This window comes from Dama dama, chromosome 5 (genome assembly GCF_033118175.1).
Source record: "Dama dama isolate Ldn47 chromosome 5, ASM3311817v1, whole genome shotgun sequence".
Taxonomy (NCBI): Eukaryota; Metazoa; Chordata; class Mammalia; order Artiodactyla; family Cervidae; genus Dama; species Dama dama.
Window position 1 is genome coordinate 75,724,502 of NC_083685.1, and position 22,987 is coordinate 75,747,488.

The following is a 22,987-nucleotide window of genomic DNA, read 5'->3' on the forward strand; positions in this document are numbered from 1 at the left end:
ACATTGTTTAGATGATGAAGCTTTTAGTTATATTTTTCTTATCTCATCTTTCTTAGACATTTTGATTCTTTCTTTTGTGCTGTAGGTCTAGCAAAGATTCTCCAGTTCACGTATTATTTCTCTTAAACTTGAATATTGGTTTGTCTGTTCAGCCCTGCTAATCAATGTTTTATTTCAACAGTTTTTTAGACTTTATTTTTGTTTATTTTTTTAGCACAAAACTCATTTTGCAGTGGGGTATAGCCGATTAACAGTGTCGTGGTAACCTCAGGTGAGCAGTGAAGGGACTCAGCCATGCATCTGTGTATATTCGTTCTCCCCCAGATGCCCCTCCATCCAGCCTGGCACATAACATTGAGCAGAGTTCCCCATGCTCTACAGTAGGTCTTTTCCGGTTATCTGTTTTAAATACCGCAGTGTGTACCTGGCCTTCCCAGAGCCCTTTCTCAGGCTTCCCCCTGGCCACCGTGAGCTCATTTTCTGTTTGTGAGCCGCTCTGTTCTGTAAGTAGGTTCTTTTTAGAGGCCACACATAACGGGTGTCACAGGGTACTTCCCCTTCTCTGTCTGACCGACTTCAGTTGGTGTAACATTCGCTGCGGGCTTCTGTGTCGCTGCGGATGGCCATGTCTCTCTCTTTAATGGCTGTTAATGTCCCGTCGCGCACACCGCATCATCTTTGTCCATGCGTCTGCCAGTGGCCATGAAGGTCGTTTCCGTGTCTTGGCTGTTGTAAACCGCGCTGCAGTGAACACTGGGGGCCTGTTGCTTCGGACCACGTTTTTCTCTGCGCATAGGCCCAAGAGCGGGATTGCAGGGTCACCCTAGCTCTACTTTTAGTTTTTAAGGAACCTCCAAGCTGTTCTCCGTAGCGGCTGTGTTGTTGCTGCTGTTCGGATGCTCAGTCGTATCCAGCTCTTTGTGACCCCATGGACTGCAGCACGCCAGGCTTCCCTGTCCTCCACCACCTCCTGGAGCAAATTCAAGCTCATGTCCATCGAGGTGGTGATGCCATCCAACCATCTCGCCCTCTGTCATCCCCTCCCCTTCTCCTCCTACCTTCAGTCTTTTCTACCATCAAGACTTTTTTCTAATGAGATGGTGCTTCGCATGAGGTGGCCAAAGGATTGGAGCTTCAGCTTCTGCATCAATCTTTCCAATGAATGATTTCCTTTAGCATGGACTGGTTGGATCTCCTTGCAGTCCAAGGGACTCTCAAGAGTCTTCTCCAGCACCACAGTTCAAAAGAATCAATTCTTCGGCACTCAGCCTTCTTTATGGTCCAACTCTCACATCCATACCTGACTACTGGAAAAACCATAGCTTTGAGTATACAGACCTTTGTTGGCAAAGTAATGTCTCTGCTTTTTAATATGCTGTCTAGGTTGGTCATAGCTTTTTTTCTGGGGCAGGAGGGTTCCCTTTCTCTCCATACCCTCTCCAGCATTTGTTGTTTGTCGATTTTTCGATGATAGCCATTCTTACTGGTGTAAGGTGGTATTTCATTGTAGTTTTGATTTGCATTTCTCTAATAACTACTGATTTTAATATCTTTTCATGTGTCTGTTGGCCATCTGTATGTAGAGAAATGTCTATTCAGATCTTCTGCCCATTTTTTTGAGTGGGTTGTTTTGATGCTAGAAGCATCATAAGCTGTTTGTAGATTTTGGAGACTAATCCCTTATCAGTCACATCATTTGCAAATATTTTCTCTCAATCTGTAGGTTGTCTTTTTGTTTTGTTTATTGTTTCCTTTGCTGTGTAAAAGCTTTTGAGCTTGAACAGGTCCCATTTGTTTATTTTTGCTTTTATTTCCATTATTCTGGGAGGTGGATTTAAAAAGATGTTGCCATGATATATGTCAGAGAGTATTCAGCCTATGTTTTCCTCTGAGAGTTCTAAAGTGTCTGGTCCAACATTTAGGTGTTTAATTCATTTTGAGCTCATTTTTGTGTATGGAGTTAAAGAATGATCTAATTTCATTTTTGAAAAATGAAATTTTCAGAAAACTGGCTGTCCAGTTTTCCCAGCACCATTTGTTATTTCAACAATTTTTTATTTTAAAAATTTATTTCATTATAGTAGTTCTTTCATGGATGAGCTTTTTCCCCTTTTATCTTTTAAGGATAATTGTTTGTAAAGGCACTTTTCCATTTGCTCTGTGAATTCTCTTTCCTTGGGTGCAAGTTCTTTTTTTCATCACCTCTCACATTTCATCCCTCAAATATCTGGACAGATTGGTGATAGCGAGCTCGTTGTTTACCAGTAACTGATTCACTTTTGGCTGTCCTGGGCCCTCCCTGCCACTCAGGGCTGCTCACTGCGGCGGCTGCTCTTGCTATGGAGCACGGGTTCCTTTGGTGATAGTAAGCTTGTTGTTTACCAGTAACCGATTCACTTTTGGCTGTCCTGGACCCTCCCTGCTGCTCAGGGCTTCTCACTGCGGCGGCTGCTCTTGCTATGGAGCACGGGTTCCTTTGGTGATAGTAAGCTTGTTGTTTACCTGTAACTGATTCACTTTTGGCTTTCCTGGACCCTCCCTGCTGCTCACGGGCTGCTCACTGTGGTGGCTACTCTTGCTGTGGAGCACGGGTGCCGGGTGTGTGTGCTCAGGGGCTGTGGCGTACGGGCTTAGTTGCCCCGCAGCATATGGGGTCCTCCAGGACTAGTGATCAGGCCTGTGTCCCCTGCATTGGCAGGCAGGTCCTTAACCACTGGACCACCAGGAAAGTCCTCTGAGCTCGTTTGGTGTGTGAGACCTCTGACAGCTGGTCTACATTCTGTGACCCAGCTTGCTCATGCTGAAGGGAAGACAGCATTGCTGCATCTTGTGCTTAGTACTGTTTCTGAGTATTTCTGCGTTTGCTGCAGTTTTCAGACTGTAGCATTGACATGGGGCTTCCTTGGTGGCTCAGAATCCATCTGAGGTGGATTTTGAGGATTCTGAGGTGGTAAAGAATCCATCTACCAATGCGGGTTTGATCCCTGCGTCGGGAAGATCCCCTGTGGAAGGAAATGGCAACCCACTCCAGTACTCTTGGCTGGGAAATCCCATGGACAGAGAGGATCCTGGTGGGCTACAGTTCATGGGGTCACAAAGAGTCGGACATGACTTCATGCCTAAACAACAACAACGGCATCATTAGCATGGGGTGATTCTGGGTGGGATGTATTGGTCGGTAGTTTTCTGAGTTACGTGTTGTCGTTCAGTCGCCCAGTCGTGTCTTTGCGACCCCATGGACTGCAGCACATAAAGCCTCTCTGTCCCTAACCATCTCCTGAAGTTTGCCCATGTTCATGTCCATTGCATCGGTGATGCCACCCAGCCATCTCATCCTCTGACACCCTTTTCTCCTTCTGCTCTGAATCTTTCCCAGCTTCAGGCACTTTGCTAGTGAGTCAGCTGTTTGCATCTGATGACTGAAATACTGGAGTTTCAACTTCAGCATCATTCCTTCCAATGAGTTTTCAAGGTTGATTTCCCTTAAGATTGACTGGTTTGATCTCCTTGCCATTCAATACATACTTCCTATTTTTTTCTGGACGCTACTAGCAACCGCAGACATTGTCCATTGTCTCTGTCCCAAGCATTGCTCCCACTTGGACATGGATATTCCTGCTTCTCTGTCTGGCCTCCTGCGGGAAGGGAGGCGTGGGGAGGGGTCGTCATGCCTTAGTTGTTTGTTAGCTGCCCCTAATTCCATCTTGTGGCTTCCATGCTCTGTAGTCACAGAGCAGCTTTCATTTTCTTCTGTGTTCTGTGGTGGTACTCACTGTGGGCGGTCTCGAGTGTCCTGGATTGTTTATTCTAATCCAGGGGTCACCATGCTGTGGCCAGTGGGTAAAGAAGAAAGAACAGGTCATTTCTCCAGCTGTATCTATGCAAGCCTACCTGCAGGGAGCACAGGAGAGTCATAGACCCCTCACGGGGCCGCCGCCACCCACACCCACCAGCAGTGGGTATGAGTGTGTGGTGTCCCTCTGGTGCGTAGAGGGTTTAAAACCACAGCTTGGGAGCATCTTCTTTATCCATTCATCTGCTGAGGGACACTTAGGTTGTGTCCACGTCTTGGGTATTATAAATAGTGTGGCTGTGAATATTGGTGTGTGCATTTCTTTTTGAATCCAAGCTCTCATCTTTTCTGTATATGTGCCCAGAAGAGGGATTGCTGGGTCATATGGTTACACTCTTTTTAGTTTCTTAAGGAACCTCCACACTGTTTTCCATAGTGGTTGTGCCAGATTACATTCCCATCAGTTTACGTTCCCTTCACATCCTCTTCAGCGTTTACTATTTGTAGACTTTTGGTGATGGCCATTCTGAACGGTGTGAGATGCTGCTTCACTGTCGTTTTGCTTTGCATTTCTCTAATAACTAGTGCTGTTAAACATCTTTTCGTGTGCCTCTTGGCCAGATGTGTATGTGTTTTGATTGAGTTGTTCCTTTTTTGTTGTTGTTATTGTTGTTATTGAGTTGTATGAACTCATTATATGTTTTTGAAATTAAGCCCTTGTGGACTGCATCATTTGCAAATATTTTGTCCCAATCTTTAGATTTTCTTTTTGTTTTGTTTGTGGTAGGGGATGACAGAGGATGAGATGGCTGGATGGCATCACTGACTCGATGAACATGAGTTTGAGCCAGCTCCGGGAGTTGGTGATGGGCGGGGAAACCTGGCGTGCTGCAGTCCATGGGGTCACAAACAGCTGGACACAACTGAGCAACTGAACTAGCTGTGGTTTCCTGTGCAAAGGCTAATAAGTTTGATTAGATACCATTTGTTTATTTTTACTTTTATTTCTATTGCCTTGGGAGACCGACCTAAGAAAACACTGCTACAGTTTACATCAGAGAATGTTCTGCTTATGTTCTCTTCTAGGAGTTTTATGGTATCGTGTCTTAGGTTTATGTTTTTAAGACATTCTGAGCTTATTTTTGTTTATGGAATGAGGGTGTGTTCTAACTGCATTGGTTTACGTGTGGCTGTCCAACTTTTCCAGTGCTACTGGCCAAAGAGACTGTCTGTTCTTACCTCCTTTGTCAGAGATTACCCGGCCGTAGGTGTCATGCGACCTGCATAGCTGTAGGTGTGACCCTGGGTTCACTGCTGGACTCTGTCCTGTTCCATTGATCTGAAGTCTGTTTTCTGTGCCCGTGCCGCACGGGTTTGATTGCTGCAGCTCTGTAGTACTGTTTGGAGTTTGCCCAGGGTATGCCTCCAGCTTTGTTCTTTTTCCTCAGGATGCTTGTCAGTTCTGTGTCTTTTTGTGGTTCCATATATTTTAGGATTATTTGTTCTAATTTTGTGAAAAGTCATGGGTGATTTGATAGGGATAGCCTTTAAATCTATGGGTTGCATTGAGTATTTTGGCCATTTTAACTGTATTAGTTCTTCTAATCTAAGAACATGGGATATCTTTCCATTTCCTTGAATTATCTTCAGTTTTCTTTATCTTCAGTTTTATGATAGTTAGGCTTATTCCTAGGTTTTTTGTGTTTTTTTTTTTTTTGATGAGATTTAAAATTTTTGTTGTTGTTGTTTACTTTCCGATATTTCATCTGTTAGTATAAAGAAATGCAACACATTTCCATGTATTAATGTATCCTGCTGCCTTGCTAAATTCATTTATCAGTTTTCATAATTTTTCTGTTGAGTCTTCAGGGTTTTCTATATGGAGTATCATGTCATCTGCATATAATGACAGTTTTACCTCTTCCCTTCCAATTTGGATACATTTTATTTCTTTTTTGTGTGTGTCTAATTGCTTTGACTCTGACTTCCAGTACTGTGTTGAAGCAGTGGTGAGAGCGAGCATCCTTGTCTTGTTCCAGAATTTATTGGGAAGGCTTCCCACTTTTCACCATTTAGTATCATGTTGGCTATGGATTTGTCATAAATGGCTTTTGTAATGTTGAGATATGTTCCTTCTCTACATGCTTCGATAAGAGTTTTTATCATGAATGGATGTTGAATTTTATAAATGCTTTTTCTGCATCTACTGAGACCATCATGTGGTTTTTGTCTTATCTTATGTCACTGTGGTGTATCATATTGATTTTGCATTTGTTGAACCAGCCTTGTGATGCTGGGGTGAATCTGACTCGATCGTGGTGTATGATTATTTTCTATGTGTTGCTAGATTTGGCTGATATCTTGTTGAGTGGTTTTGAGTTAATTACCACATTTATTTATTTGGCTGGGCCGGGCCTTAGTTGCAGCCCACAGGAACTTTATTGCAGTAGGAGGACTCAGCAGCTGTGGCCATGGGCCCTAGTGCTTCAGCTCCGTGCTTGCGTCGCGTGGGCTCTGGTAATGCTGCACTGGCTCGGGGCACGCGGGCTTCGGTCATTGTGGCACATAGCTGAATTGCTCTGGGGAGTGTGGGGTCTTAGTTCCACCACTTGGGATCCAAACCAAGTCACCTGGATATAGCTGGATTCTTAACCACTGGACCACCAGGGTGAATACCCTATTGAGTATTTTTTTTTTTTTTCATCTGTTGAAAGAGTCTTTGTTTAACCCGACACTTACAGATTTCTTGACTAAAGACTGTCCATTTACTAAGTATCCGTTAATATCCTGTAGAACAAGAGAGTGTAATATACATTGAAAAATAATCAGTATTTTGGATCAGTGACTTTAAGTATATTATTTTTAAGATATTTTACTTAACAATGTTATATCATTTTGGTAACAATTTTTGGGGTTCTTAGTCTGGGGCAAGTCGTTTATCATTGGACTTAGTTCTGTACATATAAATCCTATGTATGAGGAGATTTATGAGGAACCAGAGATCAAATTGCCAACATCCATTGGATCATCGAAAAAGCAAAAGAGTTCCAGAAAAACATCTACTTCTGCTTTATTGACTATGCTAAAACCTTTGACTGTGTAGATCACAACAAACTTTGGAAAATTCTTAAAGAGATGGGACTACCACCTTACATGCCTCCTGAGAAATCTGTATGCATGTCAAGAAGCAACAGTTAGAAACTGGACATGGAACAAGAGACTGGTTCCAAATAGGGAAAGGAGTACATCAAGACTGTATATTGTTACCCTGCGTATTTAACTTATATGCAAAATATATCATGCAAAATGCTGGGCTGGATGAAGCACAAGCTGGACTCAAGATTGCCAGGAGAAATATCAATAACCTCAGATATGCAGAAGACACCACCCAAATGGCAGAAAGTGAAGAGGAACTAAAGAGCCTCTTGTTCAAAGTGAAAGAGAAGAATGAAAAAGTTGGCTTAAAACTCAGCATTCAGAAAACTAAGATCATGGCATCTGGTCCCATCACTTCATGACAAATAGATGGGGAAACAATGGAAACAGTGAGAGACTTTATTTTGGGGGGCTCCAAAGTCACTGCAGATGGTGACTGCAGCCATGAAATTAAAAGACACTTGCTCCTTGGAAGAGAAGCTATGACCAACCTAGACAGCGTGTTAAAAAGCCAGAGACATTACTTTGCCGACAAAGGTCCGTCTAGTCAAAGCTATGGTATTTCCAGTAGTCATGTATGGATGTGAGAGTTGGACTATAAAAAAGCTGAATGCCGAAGAATTGATGCTTTTGAACTGTGGTGTTGGAGAAGACTCTTGAAAATTCCTTGGGCTGCAAGGAGATCAAACCAGTCATTTCTAAAGGAAATCAGTCCTGAATATTCATTGAAAGGACTGATGCTGAAGCTGGAACTCTAGTACTTTGGCCATCTGATGTGAAGAGCTGAATCATTTGAAAATACCCTGGTGCAGGGAAAGATTGAAGGCGGGAGAAGGGGACAACAGAGGATGAGATGGTTGGATGGCATCACCGACTCGATGAACGTAAGTTTGAGTGAGCTCTGGGAGTTGGTGATGGACAGGGATCCCTGGCGTGCTGCAGTCCATGGGGTCACAAAGAATCAGACACAAGTGAGCGACTAAACTGAAATGATGAGGAGATTAAAAAGAAAATTAATCATTAGAGTTCCTATGTAGTAATCCCTTTTTGAAAATCCACAGTTGAGGATGTTTACAGATAGAAATTTTGTGACTTACGATATTGAGCATGTTAAACTAAAATTTTTAAAATTTGGTATCAAAATAGAAGGGTATGTAACAGATAATATTTTTTAAGAAGGGACACAGCAATATTCCTAGTTCCATACAATCTCCCCAGCCATTCAGAGCTCTCAAATGTAGTGATAGGATTTTTCTCTCATGTTTTCATCCATCTGTGGCTAACAATTCTTTCTTAAGATGTCCACTGAAACATCCCATTCAAATATGTGAATCCCATTTTATTTGCTGCCATCCTGGAGTGTATTAAATGCCTCTTTGTGTCCAAGTCTTTGGGTCCAGATGTTTGGTTGAATTTTGCTAGGATAATGCTGATTTGTTGGTTGCTGTTTTGATGCCAGAGCTTAGGGCTGTGTGTTGCCTTGAATCGTAAAGAGACTTGGCTGTAAACCAGCGTTAGAACACACTCATGGCCAATTCAAGTTGCATGGTTCTGGCCCTTGGTCAGTTTGTTTATGGAGCCTATTGACTGTGCAACTTTATTTCTCTCCCATGCTTTTTGGTAGTAGCATGTAGAGATCTGGTGTGGGGAGTGCTGCTCTTAAATTCTTTCGAGAAGTATTTGAACTTTTTCTAGTAATCTAAATAACATCATAAAAGGAAATTGTTTCTCTACTCACAACACTTTGGATACTAGGTCTGAATTTTTTTCCCTCACATTAGATAATTCTGGCACTAGCTACCCAGAAGCAGCACAGACTCCACAGGTGAAGAGCTTAGTCCCACGAAGCTGTCCCCACTTCAGATGCCGATCACAAGTCGTGGGTCCTCAGATTACCCACCCTTCTGCCCCGTTTTGGCTACAAATCGGATTGGGGGCCCCTGCGACCCCCTCGTCAGGTTTAGTAATTTGCTAGAATGGTTCACAGCATCCAGGGAGACACTTTATTTACTGTTATCAGTTCATTACAGAGGATACAGGTGAACAGCCAGATGATGTCTGAACTGAAAAATGTTTGACCTAAAAGTTTAGAATTATGTTTTGTTTGATGGACAAAACTGAGGGCTTAGGCCCAAGACACAGCTTGTCATGTGCTCTAAGGTACTACTCTGAAGAAGCGGGGAGAAGACATATGTAAGAGTTTTTGTAACAAAGACCAAGAAGCCAGCACATCAAAAGGTTACTGTTAAAGATGACCAGGGCTTCCCTGGTGGTCCAGGGGTTAAGAATTCACCTGCAAATGCAGGGGAAATCGGGTTCGATCCTGGTCCGGAAAGAGTCCGCGTGCTGCGGAGCAGCTGAACCTGTGCCCCATGACCGCTGAGCCCGCGTGGAGCCCGCAAGCCACAGCTGCTGGCCGAGCCTGCGTGATAGAGCCGCACACCTCAGTAAGGACACAGTGCAGCGAATGCCCGCACACGACAGCCAGAGAAAGGCCACGCGCAGAGCGGAGACCCAGCATCGCCAGAAATAAAGTAATTGATTAATTAAAAGAGAAAACCAAGCTTCTCAGGTTGAGAAAGGTAGTGCTTTTCTATGTGTGGGAGGATGTGCGAGTCCCGTTCTGAAATCATTCCTGGTTATCTGTGGCCAGTGTCCCCTGCTCGGGGTGGGGGCGGCTGCAGAGGCCGACTGCTAGATGCAGGCTTCCTGCTTCTAGCCGGGCTCCCTCGGGACTCCCTCAGGGCTCACTGTCCGGGAGGCTGTAATGTGATGGCTCGCAGGCTCTGTGAAATGGACTGTTTCCTGCCATATCAATGAACAGGGAGGTCATAGCCATCCGGGATTCAGGCCCTCCAGATGTGAATTTCTGAGCCCCGGAAGAACTGCCTGCCATCCAACAGCCCTGCTGATGCCGGCTGCTCTCACTCCCTGTGGTGAGCAAGGAATTAAGGGTGTGAATAATAAAATCACAGTATGCTGGCCCCAGATAGTGAGATGCAAATGAAAGGAACCAATTCAGTAAGCCCAGACTCTGGCTTCTTCCCATATGTAGAAAAGCAGGGCTAAATTCCTTAACTTGAGATACCTGGTTTATTCACAATCATCTTTTGATATTCAGACTACCTGCTCCTGCTGCAAGCTTCTGTATAACCTGACTCCTCCCCCACCCTCACCCCGCCTCCTGGAACTTGGGATGCTGTCTCCCAGACCTGAAGTCCCCAAAATTCCCACCAGAGAAAACATAACTCTCAGCTTCTAGGTTGTGACCACCTTTTAAGTCGTCAGCTGCAGCATCCTTTGTTTACAGTGGGGCGGGCAGCATTTTTTTTCATTGATTAAGAATACATGCAGGGAAGGGTCTGGAAGGGTTCTGGACAGAGGAGCTCTGTCCCTGCGGAGTTAGGGTTCGCTATCCTCCGAGCACCTGGATGCGTTCACCACCCAGAGGTTCTCTGAACCCAGTCGTTCAGGGTTTTATAGAGATTGCATTACAGAGGCGTGATTTATATAATCACTGACCACTGCTGATTAAGGCAGCCCTGGCCCCTTCCCGTCCTGGAGGTTGTGGGGGTGGTTTGCAAGTTTCAGCTCTCTGATCCCTGGTCGGTTTCTCAGGCAGCCGCCCCTGTCTGCCAAGAATCACCTCGTTAGCATAAATTCCTGCTTGGTTGAAAGGGACTTACTAAGTATAACAAAAGCTGTTTCTCTCTTACTTACTAAGGAAATCCCAAGGGTTTTAGAAGCTCTGTGTTAGGAACTGGGGATGAAGACCAAATCTATATTTCTTGTATCATAATACCCTACCTCACTATGGTTGATCTAAAATAATATGATGCAATTTACGGAAATAGAGGAAAGGAACCTGTCTTGGTTCAGGAATCTAAAAATGAAACTGGCAAAGATAAACTGTGGAGAAACAAAGTAATTTTTTTAATTTGTACTTTTTCAGAAGTTTTCTCACAACTGTGTAAACAGTACAGATTAGTGAAGCCGGGGCCCCCAGGTATCACCGGCTCCCTGCCTGGCTTCCCCTGCTAAGCCCTTGGGAGGCTTCAGCAGGAGCCTGCAGGAGGGGGCTCCTCAGAGTTGGGGTGGGGGATGGATGAGAGGCATCGAGGGCCCTAGAGCAACACAGGGCATACAGAGTGCATCTGTCCAGAAATACAAAAGGGTCTGAAGTCCACTCTGAGATTTGGGAAATAGACACTATTTTTTTTTCCTCCCAAACTAGCTAATCTTTTTTTTTTTTTTTTTCTTTTAGCTTGCTAAAATAATTCACCTCTTTCCCAAACCTCTTTGAAACAACAGACAAAATATTGTCAACTACAAATTGGCACTTGCCAGGGGCACCTGCCATCCACCCCTGCAAGGATTAAACCATGTGCTGCTGTAGCTGCTGACCTTCAACACCTGCTGAAGGAGTTCACGGTGGAAAGCAGAAATGAGTCACTCTGTGCCCCGGGAAACTGGCAGGCCGGGTCTTTAGATAGTTAGATATTCTCAGGAGCTAATTCTGTGAGCCCAGTGCTTTTATCTCCTCATGCCTAGAAAAGCACTAAAGTCCTTCATAGTGACTCTTTCTCGCGACTAGCAGAAGCTTCACGAGACCAGCAGAAACTTCACAAGAAGTATGTGCTTGATTGCATGTCCTTCCCCTTTACCAGCTGCTTCCTTGGTGGCTCATTCGGTAAAGAGTGTGCCTGCGACGCAGGATTCCAGGGTTCAGTCACTGAGTCGGGAAGATCCCCTGAGAAGGGACTGGCACCCCACTCCAGTATTCTCGCCGGGAGAATTCCATGGACAAAGGAGCCTGGTGGGCTACAGTCCATGGGGTCACAGAGAGTCAGACACAACTGAGCGACTCACACTTCTCACTTGCCTCTTTACCAAAATCACATACACACTGACCCTTCCCCCTGCATCTTTGAAACAGTTTCTCAGAGCTGTCTGAGGTGCTGCCGCTCATTGCCCCAAATAAAACTTCACTCACAGCTCTTACAGCCTGCTTCTTTTTTAAAGTTGACAGTGTGAAAATAAAAATAAATTCCAAGGATTACAGGAGAACCTAGACAGACCACCAGAGGACCAGGAGAGTGAGAATAGTCACGGTCTGGTGCTGAAGGTGGGACCAGCCACCTGAGGTTCACACAACCCCAGGAGGAAGACACCCTTCCAGTGTGACTTTGCTCAGAGAACTCTAGTAACCAACACCTCCCTCCATGAGTGGAGAACTTGCAGTGTCACTAATCAGGCCGGAGAAAAAGGACTTCAAGTGACTCATGGATTCTCAGAGAACCTGAGAGATGATAATGCAGTCAGGCTGCTAGAATTCTCCCTCCAAAACTGAGGCGTCTCCTTCTCTTTGCTGTGTTCCTTCAAGTGAGCTGCTTTTTCTAACTTTTTAACACTTCTGATAGCAAATGTGTGGGCTTTTTGCCCACACTGACCTATTCTCCAGTGCCAGCTGGGTGTCTTAAAATCAAAGTCAGTTGTTGGGACTTTTCTGGTGGTCCATTGGCTAAGACTTTATGCTCACGATGCAAGGGACTCAGTCCCTGTTTGGGGGACTCGATCCCCATGCTACAGCTCAGAGTTTGCATGCTGTAACTGAAAAAAATATCCCACATGCCACAGTGCAGCTAAGGCCCAGAGCAGCCAAATAAATAAAAATAAATATTAAAAAAAAATTAAATTCGTCCTGACACTAAGTACCCAGCATGCATGCTAAGTTGTTTCAGTCGTGTCCAACCCTTTGGGAGCCTATGGACTGTAGCCCTCCAGGCTCCTCTGTCCGTGGGGATTCTCCAGGCAAGGATACTGGAGTGCTTGCCATTTCCTTCTCCAGGGGATCTTCCTGACCCAGGGACTGAATCCGCATCTCTTACCTCTCCTGCGTTGGCAGGTGGATTCTTTCCCACTAGCGCCACCTGGGACCCCCTAAATACCCAGCGTTAGCATCAGATCCCACAGGTTAAGAGCTTGGCCCCACAGGACCACCACACTTCAGATGCCCTTTGCAAGTCTGAGTCTCCCGCACTTCTGACCATCAGGCTATAAGCTGTGGATTCCCACAGCACCCTCCTCAGTTTCGATAATTTGTGTGAACGGCTCACAGAACTTAAGGAAACATGTACATATATTTACTGGTTTATTATAACGGGTATTATGAAGATGCAGATGGAAAACCAGGTAAAGAGATACAGAAAGTGAGGTCTAGGACGTTCCTCAACATGAAGCTTGTATCCCTGCGTAGTTGGAGTGCACCCCCATCCCAGCACGTGTGTATGTTCACCAGCCTGGAAGCCCTCTGAATCCCGAAGTTGACGGGTTTCTACAGAGGTTTCATTAAGTAGGCATGATCAATTAGCTCTCATCTCAGTGCCCCTTCCACACCCTGAGGATAGAGGTTGGGGCTAAAATTTCCAACCTTCTAATCATGTTTGGTTTTTCTGGTGACCAGCCACCACCCAGGAGCCCATCAAGAGTTTGTCGGAACAAAAGATGCTCCTGTCACCTGGGAAGTTCCAAGGGATTTAGGAGTTCTGTCAGGAATGGGGGGAGCCACAGATCAATCTATATATTTATTTCATCTATAGGTTGTAGCCATCCAGATGTTCCAGCTGCGTGTGGGGGTCTTTGATCCATCCCGGCCCCTTGTTCAGGCCCCAGGCTTGCTCTTCTGCCTCTTGGGGTGATTAGAGATACCTTTCAGACCCTTGTACCTTTATTGCCTCCATATCTTTGGATCCTGTTTGAATTTAGCTTTTGAGGACTTCTCATGCTTTCTTCAAAGTTCAGGCATGCACATTAAAATATTTTTATATTGTATCCAATATTTTTAGGTATTTTGTTGTCAGGGATATTTTCAGGACAGAGTACAGGGCTATGCAGGAAACCAAGAACTGTATAGCTTTTTTTTTTTTTTTTCTTGAAGTAAAATTTACATAACATAAAATTAATCATTTTAAAGTTTGCAATTTAAATATGCAATTTAGGGAATTCCCTGGAGATCCAGTGATTAGGACTCTGTGCTTTCACTGCTGAGGGCTCAGATTTGATCCCTGTCAGGGAACAAATATATTTGATCCCTGTCAGGGATCCTATAAGCCATGTGGCATAGCCAAAAAATAAAAAATGTCCAATTTAGTGGCATTCACGTTCACAACCATTTCCTCTGTTTATTTTCTTTAACTTTTTATTTTGTACTGGAGTATGGCCAATTAACAATGTTGTGATAGCAAAGGAACTCAGGCATACATATATATGTATCCATTCTCCCCCAAACTCCCTTCCCATCCAGGCTGCCACACGACATTAAGAGGAGTTCCGTGTGCTAATAGAGGAGGTCTTTGGTGGTTATCCATTTTAAATATAGCAGTGTGTACCTGTCCCTCCCAAACTCCCTAACTATCCATTCCCCCAATTTCCTCTATTTAGGTCCCAAACATTTCCACCATCCCCAGAGGAAGCCCTCTACCCATCACACAGTCTCCTGATTCTGGTCTCTGCCCACTCCCAGGCAACCACTGACCTGCGTTCTGTTTCTATGGACTTACCTTTTTGGAGTATTTCATATAAATGGAATTTTAAAATATGATTCTTTAACTTACTATAGTCTTCAAGGTTCACCTGTGTCATAGGCTCTTTTATAGCCCATATTCCGTTGTATATATATACTCTCAGTATATGTTATGTATTTGTTAGTTGATGGACAGTTGACTTGCTTCTGTCTTTTGGCTGTTGTGACTAGTGCTGCTGCAGACATCCGTGTGTCTTTGTTTGAATGCCTGTGCCCTTTTGAGTGTATAGCCAGGAGTAGCATGACCCGGTCATATGAAAGCTCTGTTTAACTTTGTGAGGAGCTGATAAGCTTTTCCACAGTGGTGCACTGTTGACCATTCCCACCAGCAATGCAGAGGGTCTCTGTTTCTCCACTTCTTGGCCAACACTTGTTGTACTCAGTTTTTTTTTTTTGAGCCACTTTAGGTATGAAGTGGTATCTTCTTATATTTTTGATTTGCATTTCCCTAGTGACTGATGGTACCGAGCATCTCTATGTAACTTTTTAGAAGGTAAACCGGATCATGTTTCTGGAAACCCTTCATTGGCCTCCCCTTTTACACTGGTAATAAAACCCAGCCTCCTTCCTCTGGCCATAAAACCTTTCCCCATCTCCTCCTGCCTGCCTTTCCTTCCCTAGCACAGGCGCTCTCCTCCGTCTGGCCACCCTCCCGTTCCTCGAGCAGAGTTCGTTCTTGCTGGGGAGCTGTTTCACCCTTGACCCTTATGCTTCCTGCGTCTTCTAACGGCCAGCTGTTTCTCATCCTTCTAACTTAGCATGTTACCTCATTGGGGGGTCTTCCCTGGCCCCCAGTGTAAAGTCAGCCACTTCCCAGGGGTGCCCGCATGTCATCCCTCCAGCCTGTTGATTTTTCCTGCACATTCGTGCAGCTGCCTTTGCCTGCTGGAGTGGATGCTCCACAGGCTCGCCTTGTTGACTGCTCAGGTTCTGCTCCCAGAGCAGTGGTGAACCATGCAATCACTCAACAAAGATATCTTCGATAAATCAGTGGGTTTTCCCTCGATTCTATGTGGTTTAAAATTAAAATTTTTATCCTTGGTTTGAGTTAGAGATTTTACCTCTATTTATCTTTTTCAGTTCTATGGCTGTCTGGCTGAATGACTTTTATTAACAATTTATACCTTCTCCACTGATTGCAAACATCTCTTTATCACGTTTTATACTTCAGAGCAAGGATGTCTTCCCAGAGGCTGTTCTCTCGGTTTGATCTCTTTGTCTATCCCTGTGTTGCTACCATAATATTTAAATTGCTCTGTTTTCATGCTTTCTAGGGTTTATCGATCAAACAGATGGCATGCTCCATTTGGGTAATTTGAAAAGAATTAAATTAAGGTACTGTTTTATTTAGCAAGATACCACAGGGTTCAGAGAAACCACAGGAGCTAGCTTGTTACCCTGGGCTGTGCGCTGATGTCTCTAGGCATAAATAGGCAAGAGGAAACTCTTTTCCAGAACCCAGTGGGAGGAGTCGCACTAGGCAGGCAGCCGTGAGGGCAGTGGTGTCTTTGGCCGCAGGACCAGCGCTGATAAGGAGCCTGACCGCACCCTCCTTCCTTCTCCGTTTCCTCCCCTGGATCCCGTCAGCCGAGCCAGTCGGAAGCGAGATGGGTCTGGCAGCTCGCTCCCTGCGGGTCAGCCTCCGGTCAGCCTCGGGGCACTCAGCAGGGCAGAGTGTGGATGGTGGATCTGGAAGGCAAAAAGGTGTGCAGCCCACAGGAAAAGTCTCCACTCACAAATGTCTTGGCTCTTCTTATGCTTTACCAGCCATCACAGTCGTGTATCCAATTTGTTACCGTTAAAAGCAGCCTCTACTTGGAATCATTTCCTAGTTTGTCTGTTGGCTCCTAACTTCTCGCAGCTGTTCTGTTTATTTGAAACGCGTCCCCTGCCTGTTTCCTTCTTTCTGAAATCCGGTATACTTACTTGGAATCCCCTATCTGTTCTTCCAATCTTTGCTGGAGAGTTAGATCTTGCAGACCTTCTAGTTCTCAAAGCTCCTTTCTCTTTGTTAGACTCTTAGGCAATAGAACTGTTTTGGTGAAAGACACATTTCCCAGCCACTCTGTTGCTCTGGGACTTCAAACTTCATAAGGGGCAGAGATGGGATTTCTTTTAGTTTGCCAGGGTGGTGCACTGAGATTCTGAGGGTGCATCTAGTCTAATGAGCATTGTGATGAGTTAAAAGTATCTGTTCTGGTCACAGCAATGGAACGTTGTTGCATGTTCTGTTCTTGCATTTGCTCTCCAAGCATTGTGTTACCTGACTCTGAATCACCTTACTCCTACCTGTGAGTGGCTGAGCTCCCATTTTCGTTTTTGCCTTGACCTGGTAAGACAGCGAGAGAAGAGAATGTTTTAGTCTTCTGTAGAATAAAGTGAGCTCAGATTTTAAAACACAACTAGAATAAGTCTTACTATAACTTATTAGTGAAAGTGAACTCGCTCAGTTGTGTCTTACTCTTTGCGACCCCATGGACTGTAGCCCCCTAGGCTCCTCGGTCCATGGGATTTTCCAGGCATGAATACTGGAGTGGGTTGCTATTTCCTTCTCCAGGGGATCTTCCCGACCCAGGGATCAAACCCAGGTCTCCCACATTGTAGGCAGACGCTTTACCGTCTGAGCTACCAGGGAAGCGAAGTTTAAAATCATATGAATCTGAGATTTGGTCCTGTGAGAATAATTGGTAAAAAGTCTTCTGCTCTGATGACACTTGCTGTCTTTCCCTTTCAGTGACTTGTAAGGTGTTAAGAGTGGAGGCCCTTTCAATGCCTTTGGGACCATCTCCCTTTCCTTTACAGAGGAGGCCGCATGTTTAGAAAGGTGGTGATTTGTTCATGCAGTGGCAGCAGAGATAGGGCTGGAGTACCAAGCTTGTCATCCTGAGGCTTCGTTCTCTCCAGGGTAGCGCTCCCTCCTCACTGTGAACCCGCACTGACTTTCTGACGCAGGTGGCTCCTGTCGTCTCGGGTTCTCCCGCTCTCTGGGTGGAAGGTCCTGGAGAGAGGAGGTGTGTGAGCTGCAGTGCTAGACATACTATTTCCAGAGAAGGCTTGCAAGCAAACACCTTTCTGCCCATTATCACTTTCTCAAAGGATATGTTCAGACACTTTACTTTGTTTACTGAGTTGCCCTGTGTTGGTCAGTGTGGGGCAGTTGCGTTTGGAGTTGAAAGTGTGACGGAATCTTCCTCCTTAACACCCTGTGCTCTGGGGCAGAGGGGGTGCCGTCTGGGCGTCCGCAAAGGCGGCTCTAGGTGAGCTGCTTTTTGTTTCACTCCCGAGACTTCTGAGATGATTGTTACATTCCCTTTGGCTTAGCACCTGCCTTTGCTTTGATCCGGGGGAAGTGAGGCAATCCCAGGGCCCCCGTGATGGGCGCTTGCGCAGCAGCTGTGCCTCTGTGTTTGGACTCCCTCCCCTGGCTCCCCACATCCACAGCCCTGTGCGAGCCTGCTGTGGGGGGCTTCTGACCCGTCCTTTTGGTTCATGGTGCTTGATCTGCACCGTTTCCAGATGGCTTGACTTTCTTCCGAGACAGACATCAGTTGCAAAGATCAGAGCGGGCCGGCTTTTGAAGAGGTTTTTCAGATTCTGCTTTGCAAACCTGCTGAGAAATGTGGTATTCCTTTCATGTCTCCATCCCATCTTTCTCTTGAGAGGGCAAAGGGACGGTCTTCCCATGACAAGGGGCTATTGATGTTGGCTGCAAATTCATTTCAAATTAATTTCTACGTTTTTGTCACAGGCATCTAACAGCCGTTGTATTTCCTTGATCTTGACATTGTTCTAGCAAGGCTGCCAGTGAGCAAGAAGAAGAACTGTTCTGCACGCTAATGCAGAAAGAGAGGAAAAGTGCTTGTTCCTCATGGGTTTGCAGCAAAACCTGTTCTTAGTTTTTGCCTTTGTTTAATGCTGGGTCCTGGTTAATGCCACAGGTATTGCTGGAATGTGTTAGTTAGCTAGTTAAGCTGCTAGTGATACCTCCTTAGGTACCCATAATGGATTCGTTGACTGCCCTGTATGCCAGACACAGTGTTTGTTTGTTTTTTAATTTTTAATTGTTTGTTTATTGCTGGCTGAGCTGGGTCTTCGTTGCTTGGAAGCGGCTCAGCTGGCTGAGCTGGGCGTCTAGCTGCAGCAGTGGGGGGTGTTACTCTTCATCCCGGCGCACACACTTCTCACGGAGGTGCCTTCTCCTGTTGGTCACAGGCTCCGGGTGGGTGGGCTTCAGAAGTCATGGTGCGCAGCTTAGAAGTTCCGTGGCACATGGAGCCTTCGTGGACTGGGGATCACACCACGTCCCCTGTGTTGGCAGGCACTGTGCTACCAGGGAAGTCCCACAGTGGGGTTTCAACCGCGTCATTTCCTATTCTTACAACAACCCTACGTGATGGTTGTTGTCCTTGTTTTATAGATGAGAAGGTAAACTGAGGCCAGGTTTTAACCAGACCCTGTATCAGGTGTGTAGACGGGACAGGCCTTAGGTCCATTGAGTCTAAAGTCTTCTCGGGTGCTCTCTTCCATGGGGCCATGTGTGAGTCACGCTCAGCCACCACCTGACTCTGTTTTACAAGGACATGGCCACACCCGTGTGTTTACATATTGTCCGTGGTTGCTTGCACCATGGCAGGGTTGGGTAGTTGCCACACACACCATGTGGTTGACAAAGCAAAAACTTTTTCTTAAAGGTCGAACCTTTAAGAAAAAGTTCGTCAACCGCTGCTGACAGTTACCACATCATTGGGAATGTGGCCAGTTTTTTTAGTTGTACGATGGGAGTGTGAAAACACAGAGTCTGACATCTCTGTGTTTCACTTTTTTTTTGCCTTTCCCGTCTCTCCTGTCTTAACATTTTTGTTAAGATTCTGTGGAGATGTGGTAGCCTTTACCTCTGAGTCTAAATGCCGGCTAGTAGTGGCTTGGTTTATTTAGAGATTTCCTCTTGGAAATTCTGTGACAGATTGTTTGAGATGCTAAATGGTTTTGTAAAGTGTAAGTTTTTCAGCAGGTCTGTCTTTCTTGAGGGAGAAGATTGGATAATGTAATAAATGGTGCTGCAGTTTAGCCAGCTCTGCTGTGTTCATCTTGAGAGGGGAATGTCCCTGTGTTTCTGCTTGACGCTGATGTACTGTTGGGCTCCTCTGGCGGCTCAGACAGCAGCGTACTGTTACATGGACAGATTCTGGCCAAGGTGGACTTGAAGGAATATTCGTATCAGTTCTATGCTCCTCAGGCTCACTGAGGGTTTGCCTAAGAGAAATTAGGTTGCTAGATGCGTGTGTGCTCAGTCACTCATTCCCATCTGACTCTTTGCGACCCCATGGACTGTAGCCCACCAGGTTCCTCTGTCCTCGGGCTTTTCCAGACAAGCATACTGAGTGGGTTGCCATTTCCTTCTCCAGGGGGTCTTCCCGACCCAGGGATCAAACTCATGTCTCCTGCATCTCCTCTATTGGCAGGCAGATTCTTTACATCTGAGCCACCTGGGAAGCCCCCGGTTTTAAGATAACAGTTTTCAAATGTCAGTGTACATGAGGAACACTGAGAAGCTTATTAAACAATGTGAATCCCCAGACTCTCAGTCCTGGCAGTTCTGAATCAGTAAGTCTGCTCTAGGAGCTTCTGATGCTATGAGAAAAGGCTGGCTTGGGGAGTGGAGTCTTGTATAATGGTGATTCCAGGCCGTCTAAATAAAGATGGGATTGATGACTGGTTTTTTAATCCAGGTTCAGTTTACCTTGTAATGTAATGTTGTAACTATAAACTTTACATCTTTAAGTAAAACATAATAGGAAAATTATACTACTGTAAATGCATTTTAACTACTTCTTTCTTCCATTACCACAAATAACAGTAGCACTTTATGTTTTATGTTGTGCTTTATAGTTATAGAGTTCCTCATTATACACATCTCATTTGATTTTTATGTCACCCCTTGAGTAGATGTGTGTGTGGCAGGTAGTGTATTTTTCCCTTATCAAGTAAGTAAACTGAGATTTAGAAAGTAAGTGATTATTTTCTAATAAGCCATGAACCTAATTATTTCTAATTAGGTTCATTAAGATATTCTAAATAATATTATTTAGAATAAAATAATAAAATAAAAAATAAAATAAAATTAAAAAATTCTAAATAATAATTATTTCTAATTATTTTCTAATAAGCCATGAACCTAGAATTCCTATATACCACTTCTAATTTCTAGTCCAGTGTTATAGCAGTGTATAATACGTTGTCTTTATGATCCCTATTTTGATTTTTAGAGGAAAAAACTGTTCTGAGGCCCTTCTGATAGAGAAAGGATGAGCTGTCCATAGTTAAATACTTTGGTAATCTCCCATAGGTGACTCATGTAGAAGTGGTCACAATTGTATGAAAGTAAAGGGGAAAGGGTTAGTCGCTCAGTCATATCCAACTCCCTGTAACCTCATGGATTTGTAGCTTCTCTGTCCATGGGATCCTCCAGGTAAGAACAGTGGAGTGGGTTGCCATTCCCTTTTCCAGAGCATCTTCCTGACCCAGGGACCGAAGCCGGGTCTCCTGTGTTGCAGGCAGATTCTTTACCGTCTGAGCCACCAGGGAAGCCTTGGTTGCACTAGTTCAGAAGGGCAAATGAGTTGGTTCTTAGCATGGAAGAAGAAACCTCTCTCCTTCTTTGACAGAAACTTTACAAGACGGGTCGGGAGATGCAGGAGAGGATCATGGACCTGCTTGTGGTGGTGGAGAATGAAGACGTTACTGCTGAGCTGATTCAAGTGAACGAGGATTTGAACAATGCCATCCTTGGGTGTGAGAGGTGAGCAGTGGGCAGCCTCTCTGACCGTCCTCCAGGGCTGGGCACACCTTCCAGTGCTCAGCATCCTCAGAGTGCCTGCCGGTGGGCGCTCAGAAAGATCAAGAACAAGTTTGGACATGGGTGCCTGCCTCCCAAGGCGGGGAATTATGGTCCTGCTCTTCCAGGAGTGTGTGATAACGGCTTTCGGGAATGAGCGTGGCCTGGGCAGTGCGAGAGGCATTCATGAGCTGTGCTCACATGCTGACCTGTGAACAGAGCCTGGATCTGAATCACCAGGTGTCTGCACTGCGCACATCATCGGCTCTCAGACAGACCAGTGGTACAGGCCGAGCGTTGTCATGAAAGTGAGGTTTACCCTAAGTTTGAGGTGGAGAACCACAGGGAAACAGTAGCGAGAAGGAAGAAGATAGTCTACACAAAGTCAGAGCAGTGAGGGTAATCTGTATGTGAACATGAACTTTGTTTTTCTTTTAATTCCATTCAGAAAAGAATGAAGGCAAAAATTTTAAATGCAGTCTTCCCTCCGTATCTGTAGGGGATTGATTTCAGGAACCCACACCCCCAGCAACACCAAAATCTACAGATGTTCTAGTCCTTTATGTAAAATGGTGTAGTTTTTGCATGTAACCTATGCGTAGGTTACATGTACACTTTAATGTACCTCCTCCTGTACACTTTAAATCATCTCTGGATTACTTAGACATAATAAATGTAAATGCTGTGTAAATAGTTGTAAATACAATGTAAATGCTATGTAAATAGTTGCTGGTGCATGGCAAATTCCAATTCATTTTTAGAACTTTCTGGGATTTTTTTTTTTATTTTTCAAATATTTTCAGTTTGAGGTTGGTTGAATCCTTGGATGTGGAATCCACAGATAAAGAACCTGTGGATACAGGTTTCTAACATTTTAGTTTTTTTCTAAACTTGTTTTATAGTTGTGATCATGTAAAGAACATATCCTTTGGTCTCTCCCTTGATTTTCCTCACTGTATTTGTGTACCCTATATTCTTAAATGCTTTGGCCAAACCATTATTTTTAACAGCTGCATAATAGTCCATTCTTCTCTCATAGTTCACTGGTTAGGTGTTTAAGTTGTTTCCAAGTCATTTATTTATTCATCAAAGTAATAGTCTTATAATCTATTGTAATCTACAGTTAAGTCAGGAAAACACCCTCAATAACATATATATGTGTTAACACACACACACGCACACACACATGTGCGCGCACACACACACACACACACGCATGCACACGTACACAGAAGGGGAGATGGATGAACGGAGTCGAGGTCTGTTTGGTGAGAATAACAGGCAGACCTGGCCCACATCAGAAGGCAGGGACGCTTCTGTGCGGAAGCCTCATCTGAGCTGGGGATGGTGGGGGAGACGCTGGCGGCATCAGGAGCAGGCCAGGGCCCAGCGGGCCTGGCGGGGGCGCCGGGACCTGTCCCCAGGGAGGGCAGGCAGGGCAGCTGCTTTGACTGAGGTGGCTTTCTCCTCAGTCTTCGGTAAAGTGCTAAATACAAACACAGCTTCAGGCACGTCTCCTGGGCTCTTTCCAAACCTATCCCTAAGCCTTCCTGGGCCTCTAAAGACCCCCAAACTACTTCTAGATCTTTCCTTAGAATAGGGACTGTATTGGCATTTGGGT

General features: G+C 45.0%; 1 protein-coding gene across 4 annotated transcripts in view; it reads left to right on the forward strand.

The window, feature by feature from the left end:
- Positions 1-22,987, forward strand: part of TOM1L1 (target of myb1 like 1 membrane trafficking protein) — a 61,733-nt gene that overhangs the window by 19,880 nt on the left and 18,866 nt on the right. For all 4 annotated transcript variants that reach the window (XR_009692913.1, XR_009692914.1, XM_061142566.1 and 1 more), the window contains exon 8: positions 21,197-21,330. Coding sequence is in view for 2 of the 4 variants with exons in the window: in XM_061142566.1 (XP_060998549.1) it covers positions 21,197-21,330 (134 nt within the window). In the remaining 2 variants the exon portion in view is untranslated. The remainder of the gene's footprint in view (positions 1-21,196; positions 21,331-22,987) is intronic.